Source organism: Lepus europaeus, chromosome 18, assembly GCF_033115175.1.
Source record: "Lepus europaeus isolate LE1 chromosome 18, mLepTim1.pri, whole genome shotgun sequence".
Taxonomy (NCBI): domain Eukaryota; kingdom Metazoa; phylum Chordata; class Mammalia; order Lagomorpha; family Leporidae; genus Lepus; species Lepus europaeus.
The window spans coordinates 47,719,446-47,746,395 of NC_084844.1; the positions used below are offsets into that span (position 1 = coordinate 47,719,446).

A 26,950-nucleotide genomic window follows, 5' to 3' on the forward strand; every position below is an offset into this window, starting at 1 on the left:
CTACTCCGGGTCCCCGGGCGCGCTGGGCGGGCCGGGCGCTGCTGGCGGGCTCCGGCAGGGCCCCGGCTGTGGGCCGGCTTGGTCCGAGGGCTCTTGGGGAGGCGGCTGGCGCGGGCTGCGGCCGCTGGGCCGCGGGGGCCTCCGGGCGTTGAGGAAGAGCGCGGGGTCGGGCATGGGCTCGGCGTCGTCCAGGGCGCAGGCCGCGCGGTCCCAGGCGGCCCAGTCCCGGCTGGGGCCCTTGGCGGCGGCGGCGTCGGTAGGCGGGCGACGGGCCCGCTGTGGGCGCCGGCGGGGTCGGGGCTCGGCGGCGGCGGCGGCGGCGGCGGCGGAGGGGCCCGGGCGCGGGGCCTGCAGTCTCTGGCGCGCGGCGTGCAGCTGGCAGGAGAGGTAGGCGGCCGCCTCGGTGTGCTTCTGCAGCTCGGTGCCCAGCACGGTGGCGCGGTGGCTGCGGCGCCGCAGCTCCTCCAGGAAGCGGCGCTCCTCGGCGCGCAGGCTGCAGCGCAGCGCTGTCACCAGGGCCTCGCGCTGCGCCACCTCCCGCCGCAGCTCGGCGTTGGCCGCGGCCCGCGCCGCCACCTGCGACTCCAGGGCCCGGCACTTGCTCTCCAGCTCCCGGGACGCCTCCTCTGGAAAGGGGAGATGGAGGGGAGAGGTGGCGGTCCCCGCCCACGCAGCCAGAGAACTTGTCCTAACCCCTGCTCGGCCTCGCCTCCGATTCTTCAGGTTTCACCTTAGCACACCCCTTCCCAACCCAGGGATAAACTGTTGAGCCTGACTGTGGTGCGCGGTGTTGGGCACTGGGGATGTGGTGGATAATAAAACCGTCCTTAGGAAGCTTCCAGCGCAGAAATGAATGCGAGGTTGTACTGTGACAGGTGCCAGGAGGAAACAGACCCATGCCAGGACTGTCACAGGAGAACAAGACCTAATCAGGGGAGGCTTCCTGGCAGAAGAGATACTGGGGCTAGCACCTGAAGCACGATGGGAGTTAAGTAGTGAGAAGGGGAGAGGTGGGTGCTGATAGTGGGAACAGCTTGTGCGAAAGCCCCATGACAGAGCTGGGAGCATTTTGTAAAGTGTCACATTTCAAAACTTTGTTTACTTGTTTATCCTCTGCCTTTGCCACTGCAGCAGTTTTCAACTCTGGAAATACATTGGAACCATCTAGATAGCTCTAAAAAAAAAAAAAAAAAAAAAAAAAAAACCTGCTTCCTGGCCCCTACCAAAAATCAGTTGGTTTGGAATCTCTGGGGTTAACGGGACCTGGGGATGGCCCTGGGGATTCCAGCAAGGGAGTGGGCGAGCTGGTATGCTGCCTCCTAGCTCACAAGTGCCCACTCAGCAGGCCCGCACCTGGGACTTGAGAGCCCATGAGAGCGAGCACAGGCCAAGGGCGGCCCCTGGAGGGACGTGGGCACTTCGTGTCTGCTTTTTCTGGCTGCCCAGTATTTGCGCTGTGTCTCCTTCCTGCCCACTCCGAGCAGAGGAGAATCAGCCCTGGGGTTGGACCACCGCACCATTCCTTGTCTGCTGCTGTTGCTAAGGCCAGCCCTGGTCAGCGCGGGGGTGGGGGGTGTCCTGGGCTCTGACCCCTCAGTGCTTCCTTCCCTCACTGCCTGCTGCACTGCATGTTCAGTACAGTAAATGAGATGAAGAAAAAAGAAAAAAACCAAGTGACAGGAGGACAGAGAGGATTTTCTCTCTCTCCTGTTAATGTTTTTCATGATTGAAAGAGAGATCGATCTATCCACTGGTTCTCTCTCATAATGTCCACAATAGCCGAGGCTGGGCCAGGCTGAAACCAGGAGCCCAGAACTCAATGCCAGTCTGCCCCGTGGCAGGCACGGACCCGGGAACTTGAGCCATCACCTGGGTCTGCATTAGCAGGAAGTTAGACAGGAAGTGGAGTTGGAACTTGAAACTGGACACTCTGCTATGGGATGTGGGTGTCCCAAGCAGTGGCTTAGGAGAATTCTCAATCCCTTTAAGAGAAGATAAAAATCAAGACAGTGCAATAATAGCTTGAGCCCCGGTGACCCTTTGAGATGAAGGGGGGGGGCGGGGGGGGGGCGAAGCTGCTGTGCTCACAGGCCTGTCCTCGTGCGGTATCTGGGATGTGTGTCCCCTTCCTCCAGGTGCCTAGGCACCAAGAGATTGTCCCTCATTAGCATCTAAAGAGATGGGCAGATCAGTTGAGGTTCCTAGGTGTTTAGACGGTCCCTAGCTGCTTTTTTTTTTTTTTTTTTTTTTTGACAGGCAGAGTGGATAGTGAGAGAAAGAGACAGAGAGAAAGGTCTTCCTTTGCCGTTGGTTCACCCTCCAATGGCCACTGCGGCCAGCGCATCTCGCTGATCCGAAGCCAGGAGCCAGGTGCTTCTCCTGGTCTCCCATGCAGGTACAGGGCCCAAGCACTTGGGCCATCCTCCACTGCCTTCCCAGGCCATAGCAGAGAGCTGGCCTGGAAGAGGGGCAACCGGGATAGAATCCGGCGCCCCAATCGGGACTAGAACCCGGTGTGCCGGCGCCGCAAGGCGGAGGATTAGCCTGTTAAGCCATGGCGCCGGCCCCCTAGCTGCTCTTTATGCAGGAATACACTGGACCATTTGCAAGGCTTCTGGCATTTGAGCTTGAAATTCCAGTCTTCCTTACCCGCAATGACAGGTGACAGAGCTCTTGGTCCCTGAGCAACCATCGCATGGCAGGGAGTGTGTTATGAAGAACTTTGTGACTGGTTTTTATTAAGCAGTTCCCGTGTCGCCCCAAGTCCGGCAGTGTGCACCCTGGCCCAGTTCTCAGAGAACCTAGCAGCTGCCGGTTAAGATCTCAGCAGCAGTTAAGTTCCTGCATCTCCTATCCCAGTGCCTGGGATTGAGTCCCAGCTCCGCTTCCTATCCAGCCTCCTGCTTATGTGCACCCTGGGAGGCAGCAGGTAATGGCTCAAGTACTTGGGTCCCTGCCGCACACGTGGAGAACCTGGACTGAGTTCTGGGCTCCTGGTTTCAGCCCTGCCCAGCCCTGACTGTTGTAGGCATTTGCAGAGTGAACCAGTGGATGGGACATCTTTCTTTGTCTAAATGTCTGTCTCTCTCAAGTAAAATGCAAATAAATAAAACATCTCAGGAATACAATCCTCCCCCTCACTCCTTATTTAAAATTTAATTGTGGCAAAATACACATAAAATAAAATTTACCAATGTCACCATTTTTGTATTTCCATAGTGTTAAGTATGTTCACATTATTCCCCAGATCTCTAGAATGTTTTTCCCTTGCAAAGCTGACACTCTGTCCTCCCTGAACACCATGGCCTCCCCAGCACCACGGTATTATGGAAGACCTAATACTCTGTAAATGTATTTTAACTGCTAAATGGCAGGGAGCAACACTTCTGTGAAATGAAGGAGTTGCTAATTGTTCATCTCCACTAAGCCCTTTGAGGTCAAGGACCCCCTCCTGCCACTGTGTTGCCCCCCGGGGACTCAGCATCCTGGAGACCTTGAGACCACTTGCAAAGGTGGGAAAGGACTGGGGAGGAATTAAGCAGGCCAGCCAGGTGGATGTAACACCACGGAGCGTCTCCTCCTGCTGTCCTATTTCCAACTGGATCCAGACAGACAGGGATACAGGGCAGTGCGGGTGGTGCTGCAGGTTGTTCACAGCACAGGGTCACCCAGCAGAATGGGCAGGTGGGGTGACCTGTGCTCTGCTCCGCAGGCTGTGGAGGGGCTGTCGCCAAGTCTGGCCTGGGTGGGGAGAAGGCCCGTGGGCTGCTGACAGCCTGCAAGCCTCTTACCTTGCTGGTGGGACTGCGCCTCTCTCATCTCCAGGTCGCGCGTCAGTTCTGGGGGGAAGAAAGGAAAAGATGTTGGGGGGGGGTGCAGATATGAGTGACAGCTCAGTACAGCAGCAGGAAGGGACCTTGGAAGCCACTGAGTCCCCCCCGGACGTGGTTTACTGCAGCCTGGAGGGGAACACATGGAGAAATGCACTCAAACTGCGAGATCTTTGCAGCTCAAGCTCCGGGTCTGAGAAGCCCAGCTTGTTTTGGGGCTGAAGACGTATTGACCCCTTCCTTGGGAGAGACACCACAGTTCGGGGGGAGCCTGGCTGTGCAGGGCCTTGACCCTTGCCTGTTTAGCTGTCAGACGCTGGAGTGTCCGGGGCTGCCCGGGGGCAGTGGCGGTGGGCTCAGGGCAGTGGATGTTTACCCAGCGGACATATGCCCATTCATTCACTGTTGTACAGCCAGCCCTGCTGTGCCAGTGTTGTTCTCGGTACACAGCTCTGCCAGATCCCAGTGGACAGGGAGAGGCGCTACAAGGAGGACAGCGCCACCCAGTGACGGGAAGCTGCATCGGGGCTCCGCTTGGCACGGAGGGGGCGGGGTGGCAAGGAGCCACCCAGGGGCGCTGATGCAGGTGCCATTTCTCTTCTGCGTGTCCTCACGGTGCCCACTGCTTAGCACTGCAAACGCTCCACCTCTCATCCCAGCCCCACCTCCACTCTCGCAGCTCCCCTGGGGCTGAAGAACTGGGCAAGGAGACTAGGGAGCCCGTGGGGGAGGAGGCCTGCTCAGGAGCACCTGTGCTTACCTGCAGGGCCCAGCCTGGTGGCCCCACTGCCCACTCCTCCTGGCTGCCTAACTGGGCTCTTCTGGAATCCCAGGGTGTCACCAGAGGTGGCTTCTCTGGGGAGGCCACTTGTTGCTGGGAGACAGGGTGCCTTGGCTGTGACCGGAGCCTGAACCCCTTCCCTAGGGCCCCTGTGAGGACTCCCAGGTCTCCATCCCCAGGGGCTTCCTGGCATCAACTTGGCCCCTCCTCCAAGTCCCTGCGATGTAGCTTAAGGGAGCTTTGACTAGGCTCAGGGACCTAGCCCAAGAAATCTTGGTTCTGCCACGAATTCCCTGCGGGCTCTTCCTCTTCAGCCCTTAACTACAGGGCGTGGGGGTGGGGAGACAGAATCCCAGCTTGGCTCCAGGCCCCATCTGGCCATCTCCTGGCCAGAGTCTCCATGCTGGGAGGTCAGATACACGGTGGGACCTTGGGCCAGTTACAGCAGCTCTCTGAGTCTCTGTTTTCCCACCTGGAAGATGGGGTTAAAGCAGCAGCCACCTTACAAGGAGCTGTTGTAGGATGAAATGAGAGAAAATAAACTGAGGGCAGAGTGCACACTGAATCCATGGAGGGCAGTTCTTGTCATCATCCAGGCTGCCCCAGGACCCCAGAACACAACCCCCACCACTGCATTTCAAAGCCCCTTCCTCTCTCCCCCTCCCTCCCGGTTTCCAGCCTCTGGGTCCCTCCCTCATCTCCTTGTAACCTCTCCCTCCTCTGCTCTTCTCCCTTCTCTTCCTCACCTCCTCCCCGAGGAGACAGGACCTTATTCAGCCATTGCAGCCCAGCACAGAGCTATTTTTATCTCCTTAATCAATAACCAAGAGCCTGCAGGCCTGCACCTGCCTGAGAAGAGCCGTGGGGCCCCAGAGCTCTGGAACCGCTCGTGACACTTTCTTGGGATCTGGGCTGTGTCCCGAGTGGAGGGACCCAGGGCCTCAGCACCAGGGCAAAACAAACAGAAATTTGAGGGGCTGCCCCAGGGTCTTAGGGGCCCCTTTTTTTGTGATGTTGTCGTTGAGTGAAGCGGTGGCACCAGGCTGGGGTGAGCCTGCAGACTCCCTGCTCCTGCCCCACCCAGGGGCTGGCCTCAGGTCTTTGGGGATGACTGCAAGGTGCTGGTGTGGCATTAGGGCCGCAGGGCCTGAACATGCAGCTGGAAGTCAAGACTACTAGCCTCTCATGAGAAGGTGTGAGAAGCCAGGAAGGGGAGCCTGGAGCTCTGGGTTCTAATCCTGACTTGGGCAGCAACACGATGTGGGAACTGGGCCTCAATTCACCTGCTGTACAATGAAGAGGTTGGGCCCTCCCAGTAGAGAGGGCCAGAGCCTTGGTTCTAAAGCCTGTACCTGGAGAGTCAGCTTGGGTGAGCATCTGGGCCACAGCCAGGCCTCCTGGAGGCCCAAGCAGCTGAGGCCAGGCCTGGGATGTCCTGGGTCCCGCCCTCTGCCCGGCTCGCAGATCCATGGAGTTGCCAAGTGTGTTCCGTCAATCTGCCCCCCCCCCACCGTCCTCCCCATCGCTCCCCTGGAGCACTTGGTCACCTCTGGCCCCAGCTCCCGCTGGCTCCACCACACTCATCCTGCACCCAGCTGCCGGGTGGAGCTTGTGAATGCGGCATCACGCGGACCCCGCAGCACTCTGCTGCTCAGGAGCCTGCAGGGGCTCCCCACTTCCCAGGAGGAGATGGCAAACTCCTAGCTTTGCTGTTATTTATCAAGGTCTTGTGGGCTCTGGCCCCCGCTGGGGACTTCTCCCTAGCGAGCTGTAAGTGCAGCTTCATCCGGTCAGGTAGCACTGTTCAGTCCCTACCCCTTGGGACTCTGCCATGCTGTGCCCTGCACATGGACAGTTTCTTCACCCTCTCCCCTGCCACAGCCTTCTGGAGAGTGAACTCCTCCTTCCTCTGGGGAGCCTCCTTCACCTGGTCTCCTTCCTCACCGGTTCCTCCAGCTGGACACCACCCTGCCAGTGCACCCCCACCAGCCTCCTTGCTCTTGGCTGCATCTTAATACTGTCGTTGAGTGCGCCTCCCTGCTGGGCGTAGCTTCCAGAGGGTTGGGAGCTGCTTAGCCAACAGCAACTGGGGAAAGCCGTGAGTCCCCACGACCTGATGCCCAGGTGCCCCAGCTCCACCGCCTATCTCAGCTGGTGCCCCGGCTCTGCCCTCCCCCCTGCTACCCAGCCAGAGCTATGTGCCCCCAAGCTTGTGTCTCCCCTCCCCGAGACTCAGACTCCTCATCCAGGAGAAGAGGTGGCAGCACAGGTGTGAGGGCCCCCACCAAGGACGGTGGTGGGCGCCCCCCAGAGGCAGTAGTCACCGTGGTGACGGTGAGCCCTCCCCCTAGGCAGCCTCCTCCCCCTCGGCCTCACCTGAGCAGCGTTTCTGCAGGCGCAGGATCTCCAGGTGCAGGTCCCGCAGCAGGGCCATCTGCTCCTTTTTCAGGAAGCTGATGTGGCGTTGTGCGCTCTGGATCTGGTGCTCCAGCGACACGGTGTCCATGGCAACCGGGCCTGGGCCCCACCTGGGGAGGGAGGACAAGGTGAACCCCCTCTTCTAAGCCCGGCTGCCCTGCTCCACCCTTGGTTGCCTCATCATCTCCTGCATGCTGGTGTCCTGGTGCCCCCAGGGAGACGATGCTGTCACTGCTGTCACCTCCCCTGCATTTACTCACCCAGATCTCATGAGCAAGTGGGGACATGGGCAGAGAACTACAGCTTAAGAATTATTATTTATTTGAAAGGCAGTTACAGAGACAGAGCAGGGAGAGAGAGGAGAAAAAAACCACTTACTAGTTCACTCCTTGCCAGGCTGAAGCCAGGAGCCAAGAACTTCATCTGGTCTCCCACGCGGGTGCAGGGCCCAAGTACTTGGGCCATCTTCTACTGCTTTCCCAGGTACATTAGCAGGGAGCTGGATCGGAAGTGGAGCAGCGGGACTACCAGGAGTTAGGCCCTTACAATGCTGGCCCCCTACAGTTTTTTGATTTTTTTTTTTTTTTTTAAAGAGAGAGAGAGAGGGCCGGCGCTGTAGCACAGTAGGTTAAGCCTTCACCTGCATGGTGGCATCCCATATGGGTGCTGGATCTAGTCCTAGGTGCTCCTCTTCTGATTCAGCTCTCTGCTATGGCCTGGGAAAGCAGTAGAAGATGGACCAAGTGCTTGGGCCCCTGCATCCATGTGGAGGACCCAGAAGAAGCTCCTGGCTCCTGGCTCCAGATTGCCGCAGCTCTGGCCATTGTAGCCATTTGGGGAGTGAACCAGTAGAAGGAAGATCTCCCCTCCCCCTCTCTCTCCCTGTCTGTAACTCTACCTCTCAAATAGAGAGAGCAAGGGAGCTCCCATGTGCTGGTTCACACCCCGAATGCCTGCAATGGCTAGGCTTGGCTGGGGCTGAAGCTGGGAACTCAGTCTGGGTCACAGGGACCCAGCCACTTGAGTGCTCCCTGCTGCCTCCCAGGGTCTGCATTAGCAGGAATCTGGAGCCAGGAGCTGGAGCTGGGGATCAAACCCAGGTACTCTAACGTGAGACGTGGGCTTCTTTTTTTTTTTTTAATGAGTGTGGGGGCTCATTTACATGAATGATTTTTTTTTTTTTTTAATTTTTGACAGGCAGAGCGGACAGTGAGAGAGAGAGAGAGACAGAGAGAAAGGTCTTCCTTTACCATTGGTTCACCCTTCAATGGCCGCTGCGGCCAGCACGCAGCTGGCATACTGAGCTGATCTGAAGCCAGGAGCCAGGTGCTTCTCCTGGTCTCCCATGCGGGTGCAGGGCCCAAGCACTTGGGCCATCCTCCACTGCCTTCCCAGGCCACAGCAGAGAGCTGGCCTGGAAGGGGGGCAACCAGGACAGAATCCGGCACCCCAACGAGGACTAGAACCCGGTGTGCCAGCGCCACAGGCGGAGGATTAGCCTGTTGAGCCACGGTGCCGGCTGAGACGTGGGCTTCTTAAGCGTGAGGCTAAACACCCACTCCAGGAGAGAGTAATTATCCCCACTTAACAGATGAAGCAACAGAGCCCCAGAGGGAACTGGCTTCACTCTCCTGCTCCCATGCACCTCTGGCCTCTGCTACTCCTCACAGAAGAAAACAAGGGGAGCAACACTGTAGGGGAGAGATGCAGACCTGTTCTTGCCGGTTTCCCACTGGCTCTGTGACCTGGGGCAAGCTCTCTCCTTCCCTGGGCTCTCACTTTCCTCGCAGGTAAAAAGAAGTGAGCGGTGAAGTGGATGAGCCCCGAAGTTCCAGGGGAGCAGCACAGCACAGGGCAGCCTGATGGCTCCAAGCACAGCCCCCTGCCCCTCATCCCCCAGCTCCACCTTCACCAGGGGCTCTGGGTGCCTCCATGTTCCTAAGCCTGATGCTGACCATGGCTCAGGGCTTATGAGGTGACCGGCACAGTGAGATCCTGGGGTGGCATGGGGAGGGATGCGCCCCCAGGCCCAGGTGTGGCCGGGGCCTCCAGCCCTCCCTCTGTGGTCCTGGGCCTGTCCTAGCCAGTCCCTGCCCTGACCATCGGCATCCTGGGGAAGCAGGCAGAGAGCAGAACCACGAGGCCCAGAGCTCTGAGTGCCTGGCTTTCCTGCCAGGGACCCTCAGCTTTGAAGCACCTGGGAGTCTCCAGGGCAGTGGGCGAGGGAGGCCAGCAAGACCAACAGTTCTGCTTAGCAGATGGTTGTCCCCAGACTGGCTGCTGTGGACTCTGCAGACGAGGCGCTCAGTTGTAGGGTCACGTGGGGCAGGCCCACCTGAGAACCTCCCTGTCACCCCGGGCTCCTTCCCTCGTACTGCCCGGACCCTCCAATCCGACCAACAGGATTTTCACTTCAGGGTGGGGCGGTGGGGAGCTCACAGGCCATTTACTGACTGTCTGCTCCATTCAGGGAACTTTGTACACATTGTCTTCCTTCTGCCAACCACGCAAGACCACCACACCCACTTCACAAACAAAGGAACTGGGACTCGGCTCAAGTGACTTGTGCCACGTCCCACGCTCAGTAGGTGGTGGCAGCCCCGGTTCTCCAGTCAAGTTTTCCACCCAAAACAGATTCCCAGCATTGCCACTGGGAACAGGGATGGGAACTGCGATACCGTGGCTTAAGCTGCATCCTGTATCAGAGTCTCTACAGCTCTGCTTCCGATGGAATTTCCTGCTAACACTGCTCCTGGGAGATAGCAGATGATTGGCTTAAGTACTTGGGTACCAGATGGTGACCCTGGCTCCTGGCTTCAGTCTGGCCCGGCCCTGGCTGTTGCGGGCATGTGGGGAGTGAACTAGCAGATGGGAGAACTCTTAGCTTGCCTTTCAAATACGTAAAAATAAATCTAAAAAAAAAAAAAAAAGTTCTCTGGGCCCTGTTTGTGGGGCTGTGGAGTAGTACCCATCCGGAAATGAGACGAGAGATGCAGAGGTCTTGGTGCAGCACCTGGCTCCACCAGTGCCACGTCCCCTCTTCCTTCCCCTCCTGGCCCACTGAGGTGCCAGCAGGGGGAGTGTCTTCATTCACTCTGGCTCTCATTCATTCATTCCGGGCTCTGTTTTTGCCAAGCGGCAAACACAACAAAGTCCCTGCTGGCTCCACCTTCAAAAATTATCCCTGGGGCAGGCACTTGGCCCATGGTTAAGGTATCAGTCGGGATGGTCATACCCATATCACAGTTCCTGGGTTCATATCGTAGACATTCCACTTCCAGTTCCAGCCTCCTACTAACACACACCCTGGGAGACAGTGATGATGTCTCAAATATTTGGGTCTCTATCACCATGTGGGAGATCCAGATTGGATTCCTGACTCCTGGCTTCCACTTGGCCCAGCCCTGGCTGTTGTGGGCATTTGAGAGTGAACCAGCAGATGGGTGATCTCTGTTTCATTGCCATCCCCTATCTGTCTCTGTCTCTCTCTGCCTCTCAAATAAATAAAAATAAACACACAGAAACGGAAAAAGTTAAGCCATCACACCAACCACTACAAAAAAGTCCCAATCAAATGACTTCTCTATCTTCATGGCTACCAGCCTGGTCCAAGCTACCAACACCCAGGCCCCTCTGTGTGCCACTGCAGCCTCTCCTACATGGCTTCTTGCTTCCACTCTTGCCCTTCATCTCCCACACAGAATCCAGAGTCCTTTTAGCAAATACAGGTCTGATCACGTCTCCCTGTCCCACACCCAAAATCTTCCAGTGGCTTCTCTGGTAACTTACAGCCAAGCTCCACATTCTCATCATACCCTATACCACCCGGCTCTCTGCCCTCCTCCCCTACAGCTCTCCCCACTGCTGGCTCTACCCCAGGGATTCTGGCCGCCTTGCTGTTTCCTGGATGTGCCAAGCACAGTCTGGCCCCAGAGGCTTTGCATATGCTGCCCCCTCTACCAGGAAAGCCTTAGGGCCTTTCCCTTCCTCCTTTCAGATTTCTGTTCAAACATCGCTTCTCCAGGGCCTTTCTCTGACTGCCCACTTCATATATATTTTTTAAAGATTTATTTATTTAATTTGAAAGTCACAGTTACATAGAGGGAGAGGGAGAGGGAGAGGTCTTTCATCCGCTGGTTCACTCTCTAGATGGCTGCAATAGCTGGAGCTGGGCTGCAATATCTAGGAGTCAGGAGCTTCTTCCAGGTCAAACATGCAGGTGCAGGGGCCCAAGGACTTGGGCCATCTTCTGCTGCTTTCCCAGGCCACAACAGAGAGCTGGATCAGAAGTGGGGCAGCTGGGACCGATATGGAATACCGGCACTGCAGGCAGTGGCTTTACCCAATATGGTCCCAGACTGCCCACTTTAAAACAGAATCTTCAGGCAGGGCCTTGAGCCTAGTGGTTAAGATGCAGCTTAGGATGACTGCGGTGCCCGAGTTCAAGTCCCAGCTCCACCTCCCGACTCCAGGTTCCTGGTAATGGCAGTCTCTGGGAAGCAGCAGTGATGGCTTTAAGTCATTGGGTCCCTGCCACCCATATGGGAGACACAGATTGTTTTCCAGCTCCTGGCTTTGGCACTGGCCCAGCTCTACCTGTTTTGGACGTTTGGGGGAGTGAATCAAAGGATGGAAGTTCTGTCTGTCTGCCTTTCACTTTCTTGACCTATCAAATAAAAATCTGTCACTCTCTACTCCTTTAATCTGCCTGACTTTTCGTGTATGAACTTATCACTGCATGATGAAGTTTTTGTTTATTGTCCATTTCCACTGCCAGATTGTTAGTGGCAGAGGATGTTTTTCTTTCTCCTGTTCCCTCGCACCTAGCACAGCAGCTGGCAAACAGAAGGTAGTCAGCACAGATTTGTGGAATACACAGGTGAGGGGATTTGTGGACGGAGGGACAGACTGATAGAAAGCAGATTTACAGAGAAAGTATGATCAAGAGAGCACACGTTAGGTTTGACAAACCCACGAGAATTCAGACCAGGAGGAAAAGATGTCCAGCAGGCGGTGGGATATGCTGCCTAACTTGGGAGAGCCAGGCAAGTTGCGTCTGTGCATCTGTGCACCTGCACGGCTGTGCGGGGTGGGTGTGCCCTGTGTCTGCATGTGTGCCTGAGCCCATGCACATGTGCTTCAGAGTGCACGCATGTTTCTATTCTCTAGCATGTGTGTGTGTGTGTGTGTGCTGTGTGCACACCTGGAGGCTGAAGGTGTGAAGGCCTGTGCTTGGGATGAAGATAGAGGGTGTCTGGTCCCAGCCACTGGAATAGGAATGCTTCTGAAGAGCGAGAGCCTTTCCTACACTGCTCTGGAGCCTGGGCCCTGGCTGCAGAGAGGGGCTGCGTGGACCAGCTGCTTCCATACTCTCCCAGAGGACTGGAGTGTTTGTTCCAATGAGGCAGCCTGCTCTACTCAGGGCAGAAATTTGGGTCACAAGCCATCTTGGCAAGGATTCCTTCTTAGCTGTTAGAGTTTAGTTCGTTTGGGGGAGGGTGGGAGATGGAGTGGGGAAGGAGGTGAGTTGGGACAACGTGAATCTGCCTGCATGGCTGGGGAGTCACAAGCATGTCCCAAGGCTCAAGCCAGGAAAATGTCAGGTTTTCACATCTGAACAGCAGCCCTGGAGTCTCTGGGCATCACAAACTCATGCCTGAAACCTGGGCCCAGGCTGGTGGAGCAGCTGAAGGAAGAGCTAAGGGCTCCGTGTTCCCCCCACAACCAGCCCTTGATGCCCAACCTTCCAAGCTACCTGCCTCTCTGCCCCCCAGTCCTGCCCACCTCTGAGCTTGCCTTGTGGTTCCTCCTCTCTGTTAGGGGCTCCTTGCTCTGGTTCATGTTAATTTTCTAGCTTGATGAAAAAATGTTCATTTAAAAAAATTAGCACCAAGAAAAGATCTAACACACAGGACTCACTATTTACAGAGCCAGTTCCAAGCTTTTCACCTGTCTCGCATGCATCTAAAAGTCACAAATATTCCTCTCCATGGGGAAGGTGGCTAGACAGCCTCCCTCACCCAGCCCCCACTGCAGCCAAAGGGTGAGGCTCTGGAGCCCTCCGACGCTGCGGCGCCTGGGCTCCCGGTCTTGTCACTTTGGGGCTTCCCGATCCCCACTTTCCTTCCCAGCACTCTGCTGACCACTGACATGGCCGGTGGGAAATCTCAGCCCTCTCCTCTCCTCCATTCCTACAGCTCCCGGGGTTCAAAGAACCACAGGAAGCACAGAACCAGGACTCGGGACTCAGAGGGCCTTCCGAATCATCTTGGTCCGTGGTTTTCAAATTGTGCTCCACAGAATTGTATAGAGGGGCCTCAGCTGCTGCCAAAAGGATGGGGGTTCAAGGGCAGGGCCCAAGGCTTTATTTGTCACCTCTCTTTTAAAATGAGCAGCCTGTGCCTGTTAACTCACTGCAGAAATGCCTTCTGGGGCCGGCACTGTGGCGCAGTGGGGAAAGCCGGCGCCTGGAGTGCTGGCATCCCATATGGGTGCCAGTTTGAGTCCTGGCTGCTCCACTTCCAATCAAGCTCTCTGCTGTGGCCTGGGGAAGCAGTAGAAGGTGGCCTAAGTCCTTGGGCCCTTGCACCCATGTGGGAGACCTGGAAGAAGCTCCTGGCTCCTGGCTTCCGTTGTGGCCAACTGGGGAGTGAACCAGCGGATGGAAGACCTCTCTCTCTCTCTGCCTCTCCTTCTCTCTCTGTGTAACTCTTTCAAATAAATAAATCTGTACCAAAAAAAAAAAAAAAAAAAAGAAAGAAAGAAAAAGAAATGCCTTCTGCTACAAAAAAGTTTGGGGGGACTGGTACTGTGGCATAGCCGGTAAAGCTGCCACCTGCAGTGCTGGCATCCTATATGGGCGCCGGTTCGAGTCCCAGTTGCTCTACTTCTGATCCAGCTCTCTGCCATGGCCTGGGATAGCAGTAGAAGATGGCCCAAATCCTTGGGCCTCTTTACCTGCGTGGGAGACCCAGAAGAAGCTCTTGGCTCCTGGCTTCAGATCGGCACAGCTCTGGCCATTGTGGCCATCTGGGGAGTAAACCAATGGATAGAAGACCTCTCTTTCTGCCTCTCTGTAACCCTGCCTTTCAAATAAATAAATATTAAAAAAAAAAAAAGTTTGGCAACCACTTTCACAGTCCGGTCCTCCCTTGGGTGTCCAAATTCCCCCTCCCCCACCCTGTGGTCTGCTCACTGCCCTCTGGGCTCTGCAGTTGCCAGCTCTCCTGCAGGCAGATGAAGTGGCTGGGAGAGGAACCAGAACCAGGACTGCTTGGGATCTGTGCACATGGAGTTTGTGTCCCTCACTCCCTGAACGATTCTCTTGTCCCAGTTTCAATTTCATTCCTGTGTTTCTTTTCTCTTTGGGGCCGAAAAGATTTATTGAGTCAACAAATATCTTTGTATCATGTGAACCCTCAGTTTTTGTTTTGCTAAAATTCTTTAAGTAGGCATGTTTTGTTGTTTGAGGTCAGACTGATTTTGTCATTTAGCCATGGCAAGTATATGAGGTAGGACCAGCATGGTGGCAAATGAATAAATAAATGAATCAATACATTCTTTCTTTTTCTTAGTCATTATTCTGTTCATTACTCAGAGGCCGGGGGCAGGAGGTGTGCGAGAACTCAAGAAGGCTTTCTGGGACATGGCATCCAGGCTTCTTGTAAGAAGGGACTGACAGGGCTCTCAGCCTTGGGCACAGACTTTTTCACTTGACAACAACCCTGCCCTGAAGGCTCTATTAGGCTATCCACTCCCAAGATGAAGGAACAGCGGGTGAGACTGGTAAAGTAGTTTGCCCAATACAAGCATCCACAGTTCTTGGCTACTAGGAACTCCCCACTGGCTCACTCTGGCAGTTAAGGCTCTTACCCATTCAAACACAGCCCACATCTCTGGCTAATCTCCCCTAGCTCTTGCTGCTCTCATGGCAAACCCACCACCGTGGATCCCCCCTCACTTAACAAGCCCACCCCATCCACCAGCCATCTGAAACCGCACCTCTTTTTCACCCCTTGATCCAGGGCTACCTCCCCCAGGAAGACATCCTGATGCCCCACCAAACTGGAAAGGCTCCCTCCTGCCTCTGTGGTCTTCAGGCAATTTGCTGGAATCGGGGTGGCAGGTGACACCACGTCCTGACATTTATCACTTGGCATTCTGTGTGCATGCTTGTGTGCACGCCTGGCAGAAGCTTCCTGAGGGCAAGGATCTGTCTCTGGGAATACCTTGCAAGGAACAGGCACACAGTGAACATCAGCGGGACAAGGGAGAAAGAGTTGAGCCTTCCAAAGTCACAGGACAAGTAAGTACCCCATGTAGTTACAAAAAATAATCCTGCCCCCCCCCCCCCCCCGCAGGTCCTTGGCTCTGCTGGGCACTTGTGTCTGGAACAAGGACTCAGACTTCGATAAGCCTCGGGCTCCGCGAGGTGGGGCCACTTGGCCGATATCGGAGGCACACTCCCCAGGGACCTTGTGGCCCCCTACCCTAGGGCCGCTCCTCCTCCAGTGCCTCTCACTGCAGGTTCCCTCCCTCTGCTGAAGATCCTGGGACCCCAGCACGGACCCAGATACAAAGGAGTGGGGTATATGGGGGAGCAGGAGCCCCCACCCTCTCCAGTCTGGATATTCTGCCCTGACTCCCGGGGAAGCAGGAGTGGGGGGATGAGGAAACTGACGCGCACGGAAAGAGGTACCAAAGCCGCTGACCGACAGTGTGCATGACGCCAGGTGGTGGGGGTCGACCCAGGCTGCTCTGGCTCCCCGCCAGCACCAGGCAGGGCCCGGGTCCGGGCGCCGGGAGGGCAACTTCTGCTGTCACCCGCGGTCCAGTCCGCCTCCCGCGCTCTGCGCCAGCCTCCCGGGGGAGCGGGCAGCTCCCCACCGCGGGCCGCCCCGAGCCCACCCCACGGTCCCCGACCAGCCTCCTCACCTTCGGGACCTGGGCAGCGACCGGCTGGTCGGCTGGGCCCGGGTGCGGGCCGGGCCGGGTGCAGGCAGGTGCTCTGCCCCCGCGCTAGCTGCGCCCGCGGTTCCGCAGCGCCCTGCCTGGCTGCGGCGCCATCAGCTGCTGCGAGGCTGTGGGGCGGTCGCGCCGGGGCTCTGGGGGGCTCCGGGGCTCCGGGGCGCCGAGGCAGGGGGTCTGGGGCGGGCTCCGGGCGTAAACACCCAGCAACGTGACCGGAACTGGCGAACGAGCTGGAGGGGGCGGGGGGCGGGCGAGATAAGGGGGGGAGGGGAGGGACAGGGGCCGGCGGGGAGGGGCCGTGGGCGGGGCTGGGGGAGGGGAGGCTGCGGGCGCGCGGTCGGGGGAGGGGGAGCCCCGCCAGCCCTGCGAACCCCGGGAGTCGGGTCTGAGCTTCCCGGCGCACAGCCGAACTCACCGAATGCGCTCTGGGCAGAGATTCCGCGGGCGACGTGGCGAGGAGGGCGCCGCGGCAGATCAGCACCGCGGACAGCGCCCAGGCCCGCAGGCCGCGGTCCGCTCCGCCCCGCGGCCTCCACCGGCGGAGGGAGGGAACAGGCCGGGCTGCAAGGGCCCGGGAGGCTCGGATGAGGGGTGAGCTGACCGTGCCCCCCGTGGACAGCAAAGCCACCCCAGCCTCTCACTGGCTTTGTGACCTTGGGCCAGTCATGTCACCTCTCTGGGCCCTAGGTGATGAGACACCTCATTTTCACCTATGCGACCGAGCAATAGCCAAGAAAGGTCCTCTGCAAACTTGCGTCTAGAACGAGTGCGCAGCCTTGGCGCTGACCCGGGCTGGCAGTGCAAGGAGGGCTTCTGGAGTCCCGCTGCTTGCCCTTAACACTGGCTCCACCGGGATCTTCCTCCTCGCTGGACCCCGGTCTCATTTCTAGCAGGATAGCTCCTAAGATCCCTGGGCTGCTGGGAGGATCACATGAATACTCTGAACAGGGCTGCGTGCTCCTTTAGGTATGGGAGCGCGTGGCGGCCAGGAACCAGTGCGTTGTGTGAGGTGGCTCAGAGCTCTAAGTAAGTTGTTCCCACCACTGCCAGGGGCTCAGAGGATTCAGACGGAAGGGCTGGTCTGGTTTGTCCCACTCCACTGCCAGCCAAATATGCCCTGTTGCTTCCTCACAGAGCCATGTTCCCAGAGGGGTCTTCCACCTCCAGTTGGCTACAAGGGCCTGGGGAGGGTCCCGGCCACTCATTGGCCTCAAGGACATCTTGCCCGAACTCCATGGCCCCTCTATGGTTCCTTCCCTCCCTGTCTTGCCCAGTCAATTTTCAAGGACTAACTGGACATTGTGCCAATGACTAAAAGGTTTAGGGGCTCTGACAGATCCTACGTTGCTAAGAGTTGAAGGAAAGACTCTTTTCTGTGACTTGGCAGGCAGTGAGGTTCACAGGCCTCTCAAATCCCGTCCAGTAGGAAGGCCAGATTCCATCTGCTCTCTCTCTCCCTCCCGCCTCCCTCCCTCTGTGTGTGTGTGTGTGTGTGCGCGCGTGCTTCCCTTTATTTTGCCTGAAGAAATCTCCGGAAGAGGGGGTGGAAAGGCCAACCTGGTCCCCTGGTCCTGCTTCCTGGTCCCTTGTTGTCCTTCCTGGAATGCAGTATTCCTGTGGGTAAACCCCTGGCCCCATGTGAGTGTCTCCAGCAGGGGTATGGGTTCTGATGAGCTGTGTCTATTCCTTCAGTTCCATGAGATATCAGTTAGAAGGGTGAAAGGTATGTCTTGTATTTCCTAGAGGTGTGTGGTGGGAAGGAATCTGCAAATATGGGCTCTGATTCCAGCCTTGTCACTTGCTAGCTGGGTGCTTCTGGGCAAGTCTTGACCTCTCCGAGCTCCAGTTCCTCTTCACCAAGAGAGAAACATAACATCAACTCTGCTGACAGGATGCCTGTGAGGGGTCAGAAAGTGCTAGAGGAAGGTTTGGAATTTCTTGTGTTCACATTGCTATGACCAAACCCCAATGGTTTTTCCCTCCATATCTGTATCGAGATGGATCCTGGAACTCTGGCATTTCACCAGCTACAGTAAATAGTTGCAGACACCTGTCTGAGGTGTGGTCCTGGTCCTGCCAGTTCCTGGGGCCCCCAGTTTTGTCACGAGAACTGCTTCTTGCCAAGTCCTGCAACAAGCCCCCAGCTGGCCATGAAAGACCTGTAAGACTGCCCTCAAGAAACTTGCACTATATTTTGCTGGAAAAATATCCATATGTGAAACAACAAATGACATGCACAAACCACTTAAAGGCCACTGAGAATAACGGAGCCAGCAGAGCTGAGAGATTGCCATGTGAAGGCTTGTACTTGGCGCTTGAGGGCTAGAGGACTACCTCCTTGGAGAAAGCTTAGCAATCAGTCAATACAGGGTAATTAAGGGGCTAGCGCTGTGGCATAGTGGGTAGAGCCACTGCCTGTAGTGCCAGCGTCCTATATGGGTGCCAGTTCAAGTTCCAGCTGCTCCACTTCTGATTCAGCTCCCCATTAATGTGTCTGAGGTGTGGTCCTGGTCCTGCCTGCAGAAGATGGCCCAGGTGCTTGGGTCCTTGCACTCACATGGGAGACCCGGAAGAAGCTCCTGCCTTCAGATTGGCTCAGCTCCGGCCATCGCAGCCATTTGGGGAGCAAACCAGTGGATGGAAGACCTCTCTCTCTCTCTCTGCCTCTCTGTAATTCTGCCTTTCAAATAAATAAATAAATAAATAAATAAATAAATCCTTCTAAAAAATTACAGGGTAATACTGAGCAAAGCTGACTGCACAGCACTGTATCTGAAGCTCTGATGAGACCTTGGGAGAGACTATGAAATGGGACATTGGAGATGTTGTTGTTGATAACAACAAACATTAGTACTTTGCACCAATTTACTAAATGCTATTTTCAGTAAATCTCTGGGTAAGCTTTTTCTATTTTCAAAATTAAACTTGTAACAAAGTAAAAGCAAACTGAAATATATGGAAAATGTCCATTTTACTTCATAATTAACTATTATATTTTTTCTTTAAAAATTTGAAGGCATCTACTGCTTTACTCCCCAAATGCCTGCAATGGCCAGAATTGTGCAAGGTGAAAGCTGGGAGCTAGGAACTCGGTCCAGATCTCCATGTGAGTGGCAGGGACCCAAGCACTGCAGCCACCACGTGCTACCTTCCAGGATTAGCACTGGCAGGAAGCTGGAATCAGGAGCCAGAGCTAGGATTCAGATCCAGGCACTGTGAATATGGGATGTGGGTGTCGTAACAACTGGGCCAAATGCTAGCTCTGGGGGATTTACTTCTTCATATGTGGCCAATTTTGGATTGAGAACTCAGTCCTCCAAGAGTTGGGTGGGGTTTCATCTACAGTCACAATTAGAGAGGGAGGGGTAGGCAGAGTGCTGTGACTTCCTTCTAAGACTTGAGTAACCATTATTTTGAACTGAGCCATTTCCCCATATCATCCCACTGAAACCTCTGAGAAACCTTATTGGAAAGACTTCTTCTTGTTTGCAAGTAGAGAAAATGAGACTCAAGAGAAGTTCAATTTAACACCACACAGGTTGGCAGTAAGCAGGGTCAGGGTTCAAACCCTGGCCCAGCCTAGGCCAGAGGCAAGCTTGTTAAAGCAGCGTCCCAAGTCTCCCAGAGATGAATGCTGCTGGGGTGGCCAGGAGCTTTAGGGGCAGGTAGGGGCCAGAGTGTGCAGGACCTCGGATGTATCTCAGCTCTGACCTTCAGAGTCTTTGGTTGTTCCCAAGCTCCTGATAGGGAGCCAAGTGTGTGTGTGTGTGTGTATGTGCATGTGCAAGGCCATAATTCAACCTCAGACACATCTCTCTGCTTCAACCCAACCCACACTCCTCCATTGAAGGTAAAAGGCTTAAGAACGCACCTGACAGTCATTATTTAGATGATGCCAAGGAGCTCCATACTGCTTGTGCCCCAAATCTCTCCATGTCAGGTCATTTGCATGATCTTGGGCAACTGGGTCCCAAATCTTTGGTGACCTGGTACAACTGTGGTCCCTTTCCTCTTTATTTTCTCCTAGCTTCATATCCATTTTGGGATACATGGTGGGACACATTTTGCCTTAAATGAGCCACTTCCTACATCTACCTGTGTTTAATATTATGTTTTATTAGAGAAGCATTAGAATTATTCTTAGAAAGTTTGGGAAATACAGTATCAATTTTGTGCCTGTAATCCTACTATCCTAATGCAACTATTGTTATGTTTGTGTATTATCTTCTAACTTTTTATACACACGATTATTTACAGTTTTCATGGCATGGCTATCTGTGTCATAACTTTAAAAATTATTTATTTTTCTTTGTTTGAAAGGTGGGGGATATTGAGGGAGAGGGAGAGATCTTCCATATGCTGGTTCACTCCTTAAATGCCTACAAAGGCCACGGCTGGGCAAAGCCAAAGCTAGGAGCTTGGAACTCCAACCATTTCTCCTATGTGGGTGGCAGGGCCCCAAGCACTTGGGCCATCTTCTGCTGCCTTCGCAGTACATTATCAAGAAGCTGGCTCAGGCCAGCTCTGAGGCTCACTTGGCTAATCCTCTGCCTGTGGCGCCAGCAACCCCAGGTTTTAGTCCCAGTTGGGGCGCCAGATTCTGTCCCAGTTGGTTCTCTTCCAGTCCAGCTCTCTACTGTGGCCTGGGAAGGCAGTAGAAGATGGCCCAAGTGCTTGGGCCCCTGCACCCATGTGGGAGATTAGGAAGAGGCTCCTGGCTCCTGGCTTTGGATCAACCCAGCTCTGGCCATTGCAACCATTTGGGGAGTGAATCGGGGGATGGAAGACCTCTCTGTCTCTCCCTGTTTCTGTAATTCTGCCTCTCAAATAAATAAATAAAATCTTTGGAAAAAAAAAACTTGTAAAAATAGGACATACTCATGTTAGAAAAAAACAAAATCTATTTATTTCCTACTTTCTGTCAGTGAAGTTTTCCATCATTAAAATGTTCTTGTCTTTCCTTCTGGGGGAAAAGATATATGACACACACAAGTAGTGAATTATTTTTTAACCACTGGCAGCACCACACTCTGTTCTGCATTTTTCTACTTAATTTTTTTTTATTTTTTATTTTTATTATTTTTTTATTTTTGACAGGCAGAGTGGACAGTGAGAGAGAGACAGAGAGAAAGGTCTTCCTTTTGCCGTTGGTTCACCCTCCAATGGCTGCCGCGGTAGCGCGCTGCGGCCGGCGCACCGCGCCGATCCGATGGCAGGAGCCAGGTGCTTCTCCTGGTCTCCCATGGGGTGCAGGGCCCAAGGACTTGGGCCATCCTCCACTGCACTCCCTGGCCACAGCAGAGAGCTGGCCTGGAAGAGGGGCAACCGGGACAGGATCGGTGCCCCGACCGGGACTAGAACCCGGTGTGCCGGCGCCGCAAGGCGGAGGATTAGCCTAGTGAGCCGCGGCGCCGGCCCTCTACTTAATTTTTAAATTAAAAAAGTTTATTTACTAGAGAGAGAGAGACAGACAGACAAACAGACAGACAAGAACACTTCCGACTGCTGGTTCACTCTCCAAATGCCCACAATGGTCTGGACTGGGTTAATGACGCCAGGAACTGGGAATACAATCCAGGTCTCCTACATGGGCTGCAGAATCCAGGTACTTGAACAATTACTGCTGCCTCTTCGAGTCTGCAGTAGCAGGAAGCTGGGGTCAGGAGCTGGAACTGGATTTTTTTTTTTTTTTTGAAGATTTATTTATTTGAGACAGAGTAGGAGAGACAGTGAGAGAGGTTGTCCATCCATTGGTTCACTCCCCAAATAGCTGCAATGGCCAGGGCTTGGCTAAGCTGGAGCCAGGAGCTTCTTCTGGGTCTCCCACATGGGTTTAGGGGCCTAAGCACTTGGGCCACCTTCCACTGCTTTCCCAGGCCATTAGCTGGGAGATAGATCTACAGTGGAGCAGCCGGACTGTAACTGGCACCCATATGGGATGGGATGTCAGCATGGTGCAACAGGCAGAGGCTTAACCTACTAAGCCGGAGTGCTGTCCCCTGGAACTGGATGTTGAACCTAGGTGCTCCTATGCGGGATGTGGGCATGCTAAGTAGCATTTAACCAATAGGCTAAAGCTTACCCCTAATTTTTAAAAATTTATTTGAAAGCCATAGTAACAGAGAGAGAGACTGAGTGATTTTCCACCCACTGGTTCCCTCCCTAAATGGCTGCAATGGCCTGGGCTGGTTCAGGCCAAAGCCAGGAGCCTGGAGCTCCATCTGGTTATCCACAGGGTGGGAGGGGCCTGAGCATTTGAGCCATTATATGCTGCTTTGCCAGACACGTTAGCAGGGAGCTAGATCAGAAGTGGAACAGCCAGGACTTTCACAAAATCCACACTGATGTAGGATGCTGGCTTTGCAAACAGTAACTCCCTGTCCCTAATTTTTTAAAAAGTTATTTTATTTATTTTAAGTTTTATTTGAAAAGCAGAAAGAAATCAATCTTCTAACCTCCAGTTCACTCCCCAAATGCCTGCAAAAGCCAGGATTGGGCCAGGTTAAAGCCAGGAGCCTGGAACTCAGCCTGGGTCCCCTATGTGGGCAGGGGCCAAGGATGTGGACCATCTCCATTGCTTTCCCAAGTGCATTAGCAGGGAGCTGCATGGAAAGCTGGTAGTTGGGATGTGAACCAGCACTCATCAATATGGGATGCTGGTGTTCACTGTGCTACAATGCTGGGTGCCTTAATTTTTTATTATAGTAAAATACACATCCTGTAAAACTTGCTATCTTAACTACTTTTTGAGTATACAGTTCTGTGACAGTAGGTACATTTACATTATTGCACAACCATCACCATTCTCCACCTCCAGAATTCTTTGCATCTTGCAAAACTGAAACTCTATATTTCTTAAACAATGGCTCCCATCCTCCCTCTCTCCATGCCCTCCTACTTTCTGTCTCTATTAATTTGACTACTGCAGGTACTCATCTTAAGTGGAATGATATATAGCATTTGTCCTTGTCTGACTGGTTTATTCCACTTAGCATAATCTCTTCAAGGTACTTAAGTCTGGGCCACCATGTGGGAGACCCAGATGGAGTTCTAGTCTCCTGGCTTTGGCCTGGCCCAGCCCTGGGTGTTGGAGGCATCTGTAGAGTGAGCCAGCAGATGGAAGATCTCTGTTTCTCTTTTTAAGTTTTTTCATAATATGTATTTTCCGCAAACTTTTAACAACCTTTTATATAAATAATTTCAAAATTTTTAAAAACATTTATTTATTTGAAAGGCAGAGTTACAACAGAGAGAAGGAGAGGCGCAGAGAGAGAGTCTTCCATCTACTGGTTCACTCCCCAATTGGCCACAAAGGCCGGAGCTGTGCCAATCCGAAGCCAGGAGCTTCTTCCAGGTCTCCCACATGGGTGCAGAGGCCCAAGGACCTGGGCCATCTTCTACTGCTTTCCCAGACCATAGCAGAGAGCTGGATGGGAAGTGGAGCAGCTGGGACTCAAACCAGCGCCCATATGGGATGCTGGCACTGCAGGCGGCGGCTTCACCCACTATGCCACAGTGCCGGTCCCAAAATTTTTTGTACCAAAATAACTTAATTCCATTTTCCATGGATGTTTTGAAGCACTCGCCTGTATTACACACACACACAGTGCAGGCACCTTGGGACATTTCCTTCCTTTTTCCTTGATCTCCACATGAATTTATTCTGTGGGGGAAGCTTATGTTCAAAGGGAATCGCCGGCCTCACGACCTCCACTTAGTGGTCACAGGAGAGCTGCCAGCCCACCTTGTCTGTGTCCCCTCCCCTGGTCCTTGCAGATGCCTCTGTGCTGGCCACAGGCTTCGTGGCCGGTGGCTTCTCGAGTGGAGACACAGCGGAACGCCTGGGGACAGATCGCTAGGATCCGTCTGATCTCAGTTTCTGTTGCACCCTGGGGAAGGGTGCCTACAGATAGAATGACAGATACCAGTTTTTCAACTGGACACTTGGCCAGGGCTCCTGGCCCCCTGGGAGGGAGGTACGCACCCTGGATCTCAAGCTGGGAGCTAGTTTGTTCGTTTCCCTGCCTCAAATTTCTGTGTCGCAAAGGACGTGCAGGTTGTCCTGACATGGGAGGCAGTGAATCCAGAGCTGCCCAGTAACAGTCAGCATTTCTGAAACTCAGCTCCTTCAAGCCAGGCTTGGGACGCACGCTCCCAGGAACGTGTGGGCTGTGCTGGTTTCCTCTCCACTCCAGGAATGAACAAACCCTGGGGTGGAGGTAGGGGAAAGGCCTGGATGGAGCTGATCCTCGGGTTAGGCCAACTCCATATTGTTGTAATCTCTGCTTAGTTAATGTACCTTAATCAGGTGTTTGGCTTAGCGCTCAAGCCCCGGCTTGGGACACCTGGAGCCTATGTAGGAGTGTCTCTGGGATCCTGTCCTGGGTCTGCTGTTTTTTCTTTTAAACTTTTATTTATTTATTTGAGAGGCAGAGTTAGAGAGAGAGAGAGAGAGAGAGAGAGAGAGAGAGAGAGAGAGAGAGAGAGAGAGAGAGAAAGGAGAAATAGAATCTTCCATCCACTGGTTTACTCTCCAGATGGCTTCAATCCGAAGCCAGGAGCCTCTTCCGGGCCTCCCACGTCGGTGCAGGGGCCCAGGGACTTGGCCATCTTCCACTGCTTTCTCAGGCACATTAGCAGGGAGCTAGATCAGAAGTGGAGCAGTCAAACCAGCGCCCATATGGGACACCGGCGCTGCAGCTTCCCGCTAAGGTGCACCTTGCAGCCGACATGGCTCAAGTATTTGGGTCCCTGCTACTCCGATTGAGTTCCTAGCTCCAGGCTATGTTGGGATCCTTTGTGGAGTGAATCAGTGGACAAGAGATCCCTCTTTGTCTTTCAAATAAAGTTAAGTGCTTTAATCGTTTGTAGTGCGCACCAGTTTTTACTTTGGGCTTTTAGCGTTTAATTATTTTTTGTCCTAACTTTATGGGCAGGTAGAGGAAGGCCCAGCAAGATGAAGTGAATTGCCTCGTCACTCAGCAAGCCGCATTTCCCTTGGCAGAATTTGGAGAGCCTGACTCCTAGTCTGGTGCTCCAGAGGCACCAGGCGCTGCTGGGCGGGGAGGACGTGCAGGGGGCCGGGTGCCATCCTGCGCGCTGCTGGGCGGAGCGCGGCCACCAGGTCCTGCGGACTTCGGGGCGGGGCCTACAGCCGCGCGGGGCCCTCCGCACCGCCTGGGCACCGGCCGAGTGGCCGAGTGGCCTCGCGTCCGCCCCGCCCGCACGGCCCCGCGCCGCGCCCCGCCCGGGCGAGCGCGCCCTCGGCACTGGCCCTGCGGCAGCCGCGCGGGCAGGGAGCAGCGGGCCGGGCGAGGCATGGCGGGCCGCCGGGCGCCGGGGGAGAAGCGCTGGCAGCTGGTGCGCTGGTGAGTGGGCACCGCGAGGCCGGGCGCGGACGCGATCCCGCGCGCCTTGCGCCCCGAGGCCCGGCCCTGCGCGGGAAGGAGCGGGGGCGCTGGCCCAAACTTTCTTCCCGAGCCGAGGCTGCGGGGTGGACAGAGAGGCGCGGGGCTGCCTGACCCAGGCCACCCGCGTCCAGGCACTGGGTTTGTGCGGCTCTCCGCGGACATGGAGCTGAGACAGGGACCCCGTTCGAGACGTTAGGCTCTGGAGGGACCCCAGATCTCCGTCCACAGGCGCGCTGACGGGGTTTCCTCCCCTCTTCTCCTGCCTCAGTTTCCCGTTTGCACACCGGGGTCCCCTTCTACCTCCCTCTTCCGCCGCCCGGAGTCGGACCATGGACTTGGGCCCCAAGAGGGCGCAGAGCTGCGTTCAGAGAGACGCCCCAACTCACCTGCACAACGAATCTTCGGGTTCATTGAAGGGGGCCTCGGAGGTGAGGGCTGGGGCAGGGGTCTCTGCGAAGACGGGCGGCTGTCCCTTTCCCGCCGCAGCCCCGCCCAGGCTGGGAAATCAGAGGCCGCTGGTGTCAGGTTACTGGACTGCAGGTGGAGAGGCACCGCAGCGAATCACCTGGGCTGGGCGCCCGCGTGTTCAGCGGCCTGAACTCTGCCTGGCTGACTTACAGCGCTCAGGGAGGGGGACTGAGAGGGTCAAAGGGGAGGTCTACGGGGTTGGGACCCCTCCCCACCCCAAGTCTTCTCACCCACACCAGGATCGGGAACATCTCACCAGTCCAATACCAGGATCAATAATCAATATCAGCGAGCCAGGCTTTCTGAGCACTTCCTTGGACTCTGTAGTAGTCAGGATTCACTCACACCCCCATTTTACAGATGAGGGAACAGGAAAAACGAGGAGCCAGGGTCACTCAGCAAGCAGATGGCACCGTCAGGGTTTGAACCTGAGACTTAGGGCTTAACTGTTCCCTGTCTTGCTTGTGTTGTGGATGGTGTGGCTACACATGCCAGTTCATGCTGTCAGAGCAGGAAGGGGCAGCCGTTTTCCAAGTTGATTATTTAGCAATAGAGCCAGTCTTCAAACCTAACTGCGGTGTGTAAAACACATACAAGTAGAATTCACGTGTTTGGAGAGCGGGCAAGGGGCAAGCGGTTGCTCAGGGCTGTCTCCCTTCCAATATGAAGCACCAGCCAGGACCCCAGGGGGTCCTCACCTCTCACAAGAGGACAGGAGAGATTTAACAGGGCTGAGCTCAGAGCTGCTCTGCCTCGCCCCAGCCCGCCCCAGCCCTGCCCCTGGCACCTTGTAAGGGCTGGCCCGGGCCTGGTGATACATGAATCTCTGTGTGGCCCTTGCCGCCAGAGAAGAGCCCATGCTTGGGGCGGGGGAGCAAGGACCACGCATCCTCCAGACCCAGCCTTGGCCCCTGGTCCCAGGACTTGCCTGGAGTCTGGTTTCCTTCCCTTCAGCCCAGATTCCTTTGCTCCTTAGTTGTGACTGATTTTAAACAAAGAAACTTACGGGCTCAAAGAACTGCAAACTCCAGGACCGCTCAGTGTTGCAGGTGCTCAGGTAATGCCACCCATCC

At 55.1% G+C, this 26,950-nt stretch overlaps 1 protein-coding gene across 1 annotated transcript; it reads right to left on the reverse strand.

Annotated features, from left to right (window-relative positions):
• On the reverse strand, nt 1-26,950 carry CCDC92B (coiled-coil domain containing 92B). Its single transcript, XM_062175099.1, has 4 exons — nt 26,884-26,950; nt 6,988-7,139; nt 3,792-3,839; nt 1-626 (listed from the first exon to the last, which is right to left on the reverse strand). The coding sequence occupies exons 2-4, from the start codon at nt 7,115-7,117 to the stop codon at nt 1-3; spliced, it is 804 nt and encodes a 267-aa protein (XP_062031083.1). The 5' UTR covers nt 7,118-7,139; nt 26,884-26,950.

Bases quoted from the DNA above. Each gene is read 5' to 3' on its own strand.
- CCDC92B (XM_062175099.1), bottom strand. From the start codon at position 7,117: ATGGACACCGTGTCGCTGGAGCACCAGATCCAGAGCGCACAACGCCAC. The intron at 3,840-6,987 runs GTGAGGCCGAGG...TCTTCCCCCCAG, and splicing joins CCTGCAGAAACGCTGCTCAG to AACTGACGCGCGACCTGGAG. The intron at 627-3,791 runs GTAAGAGGCTTG...TCCCCTTTCCAG, and splicing joins GGCGCAGTCCCACCAGCAAG to AGGAGGCGTCCCGGGAGCTG.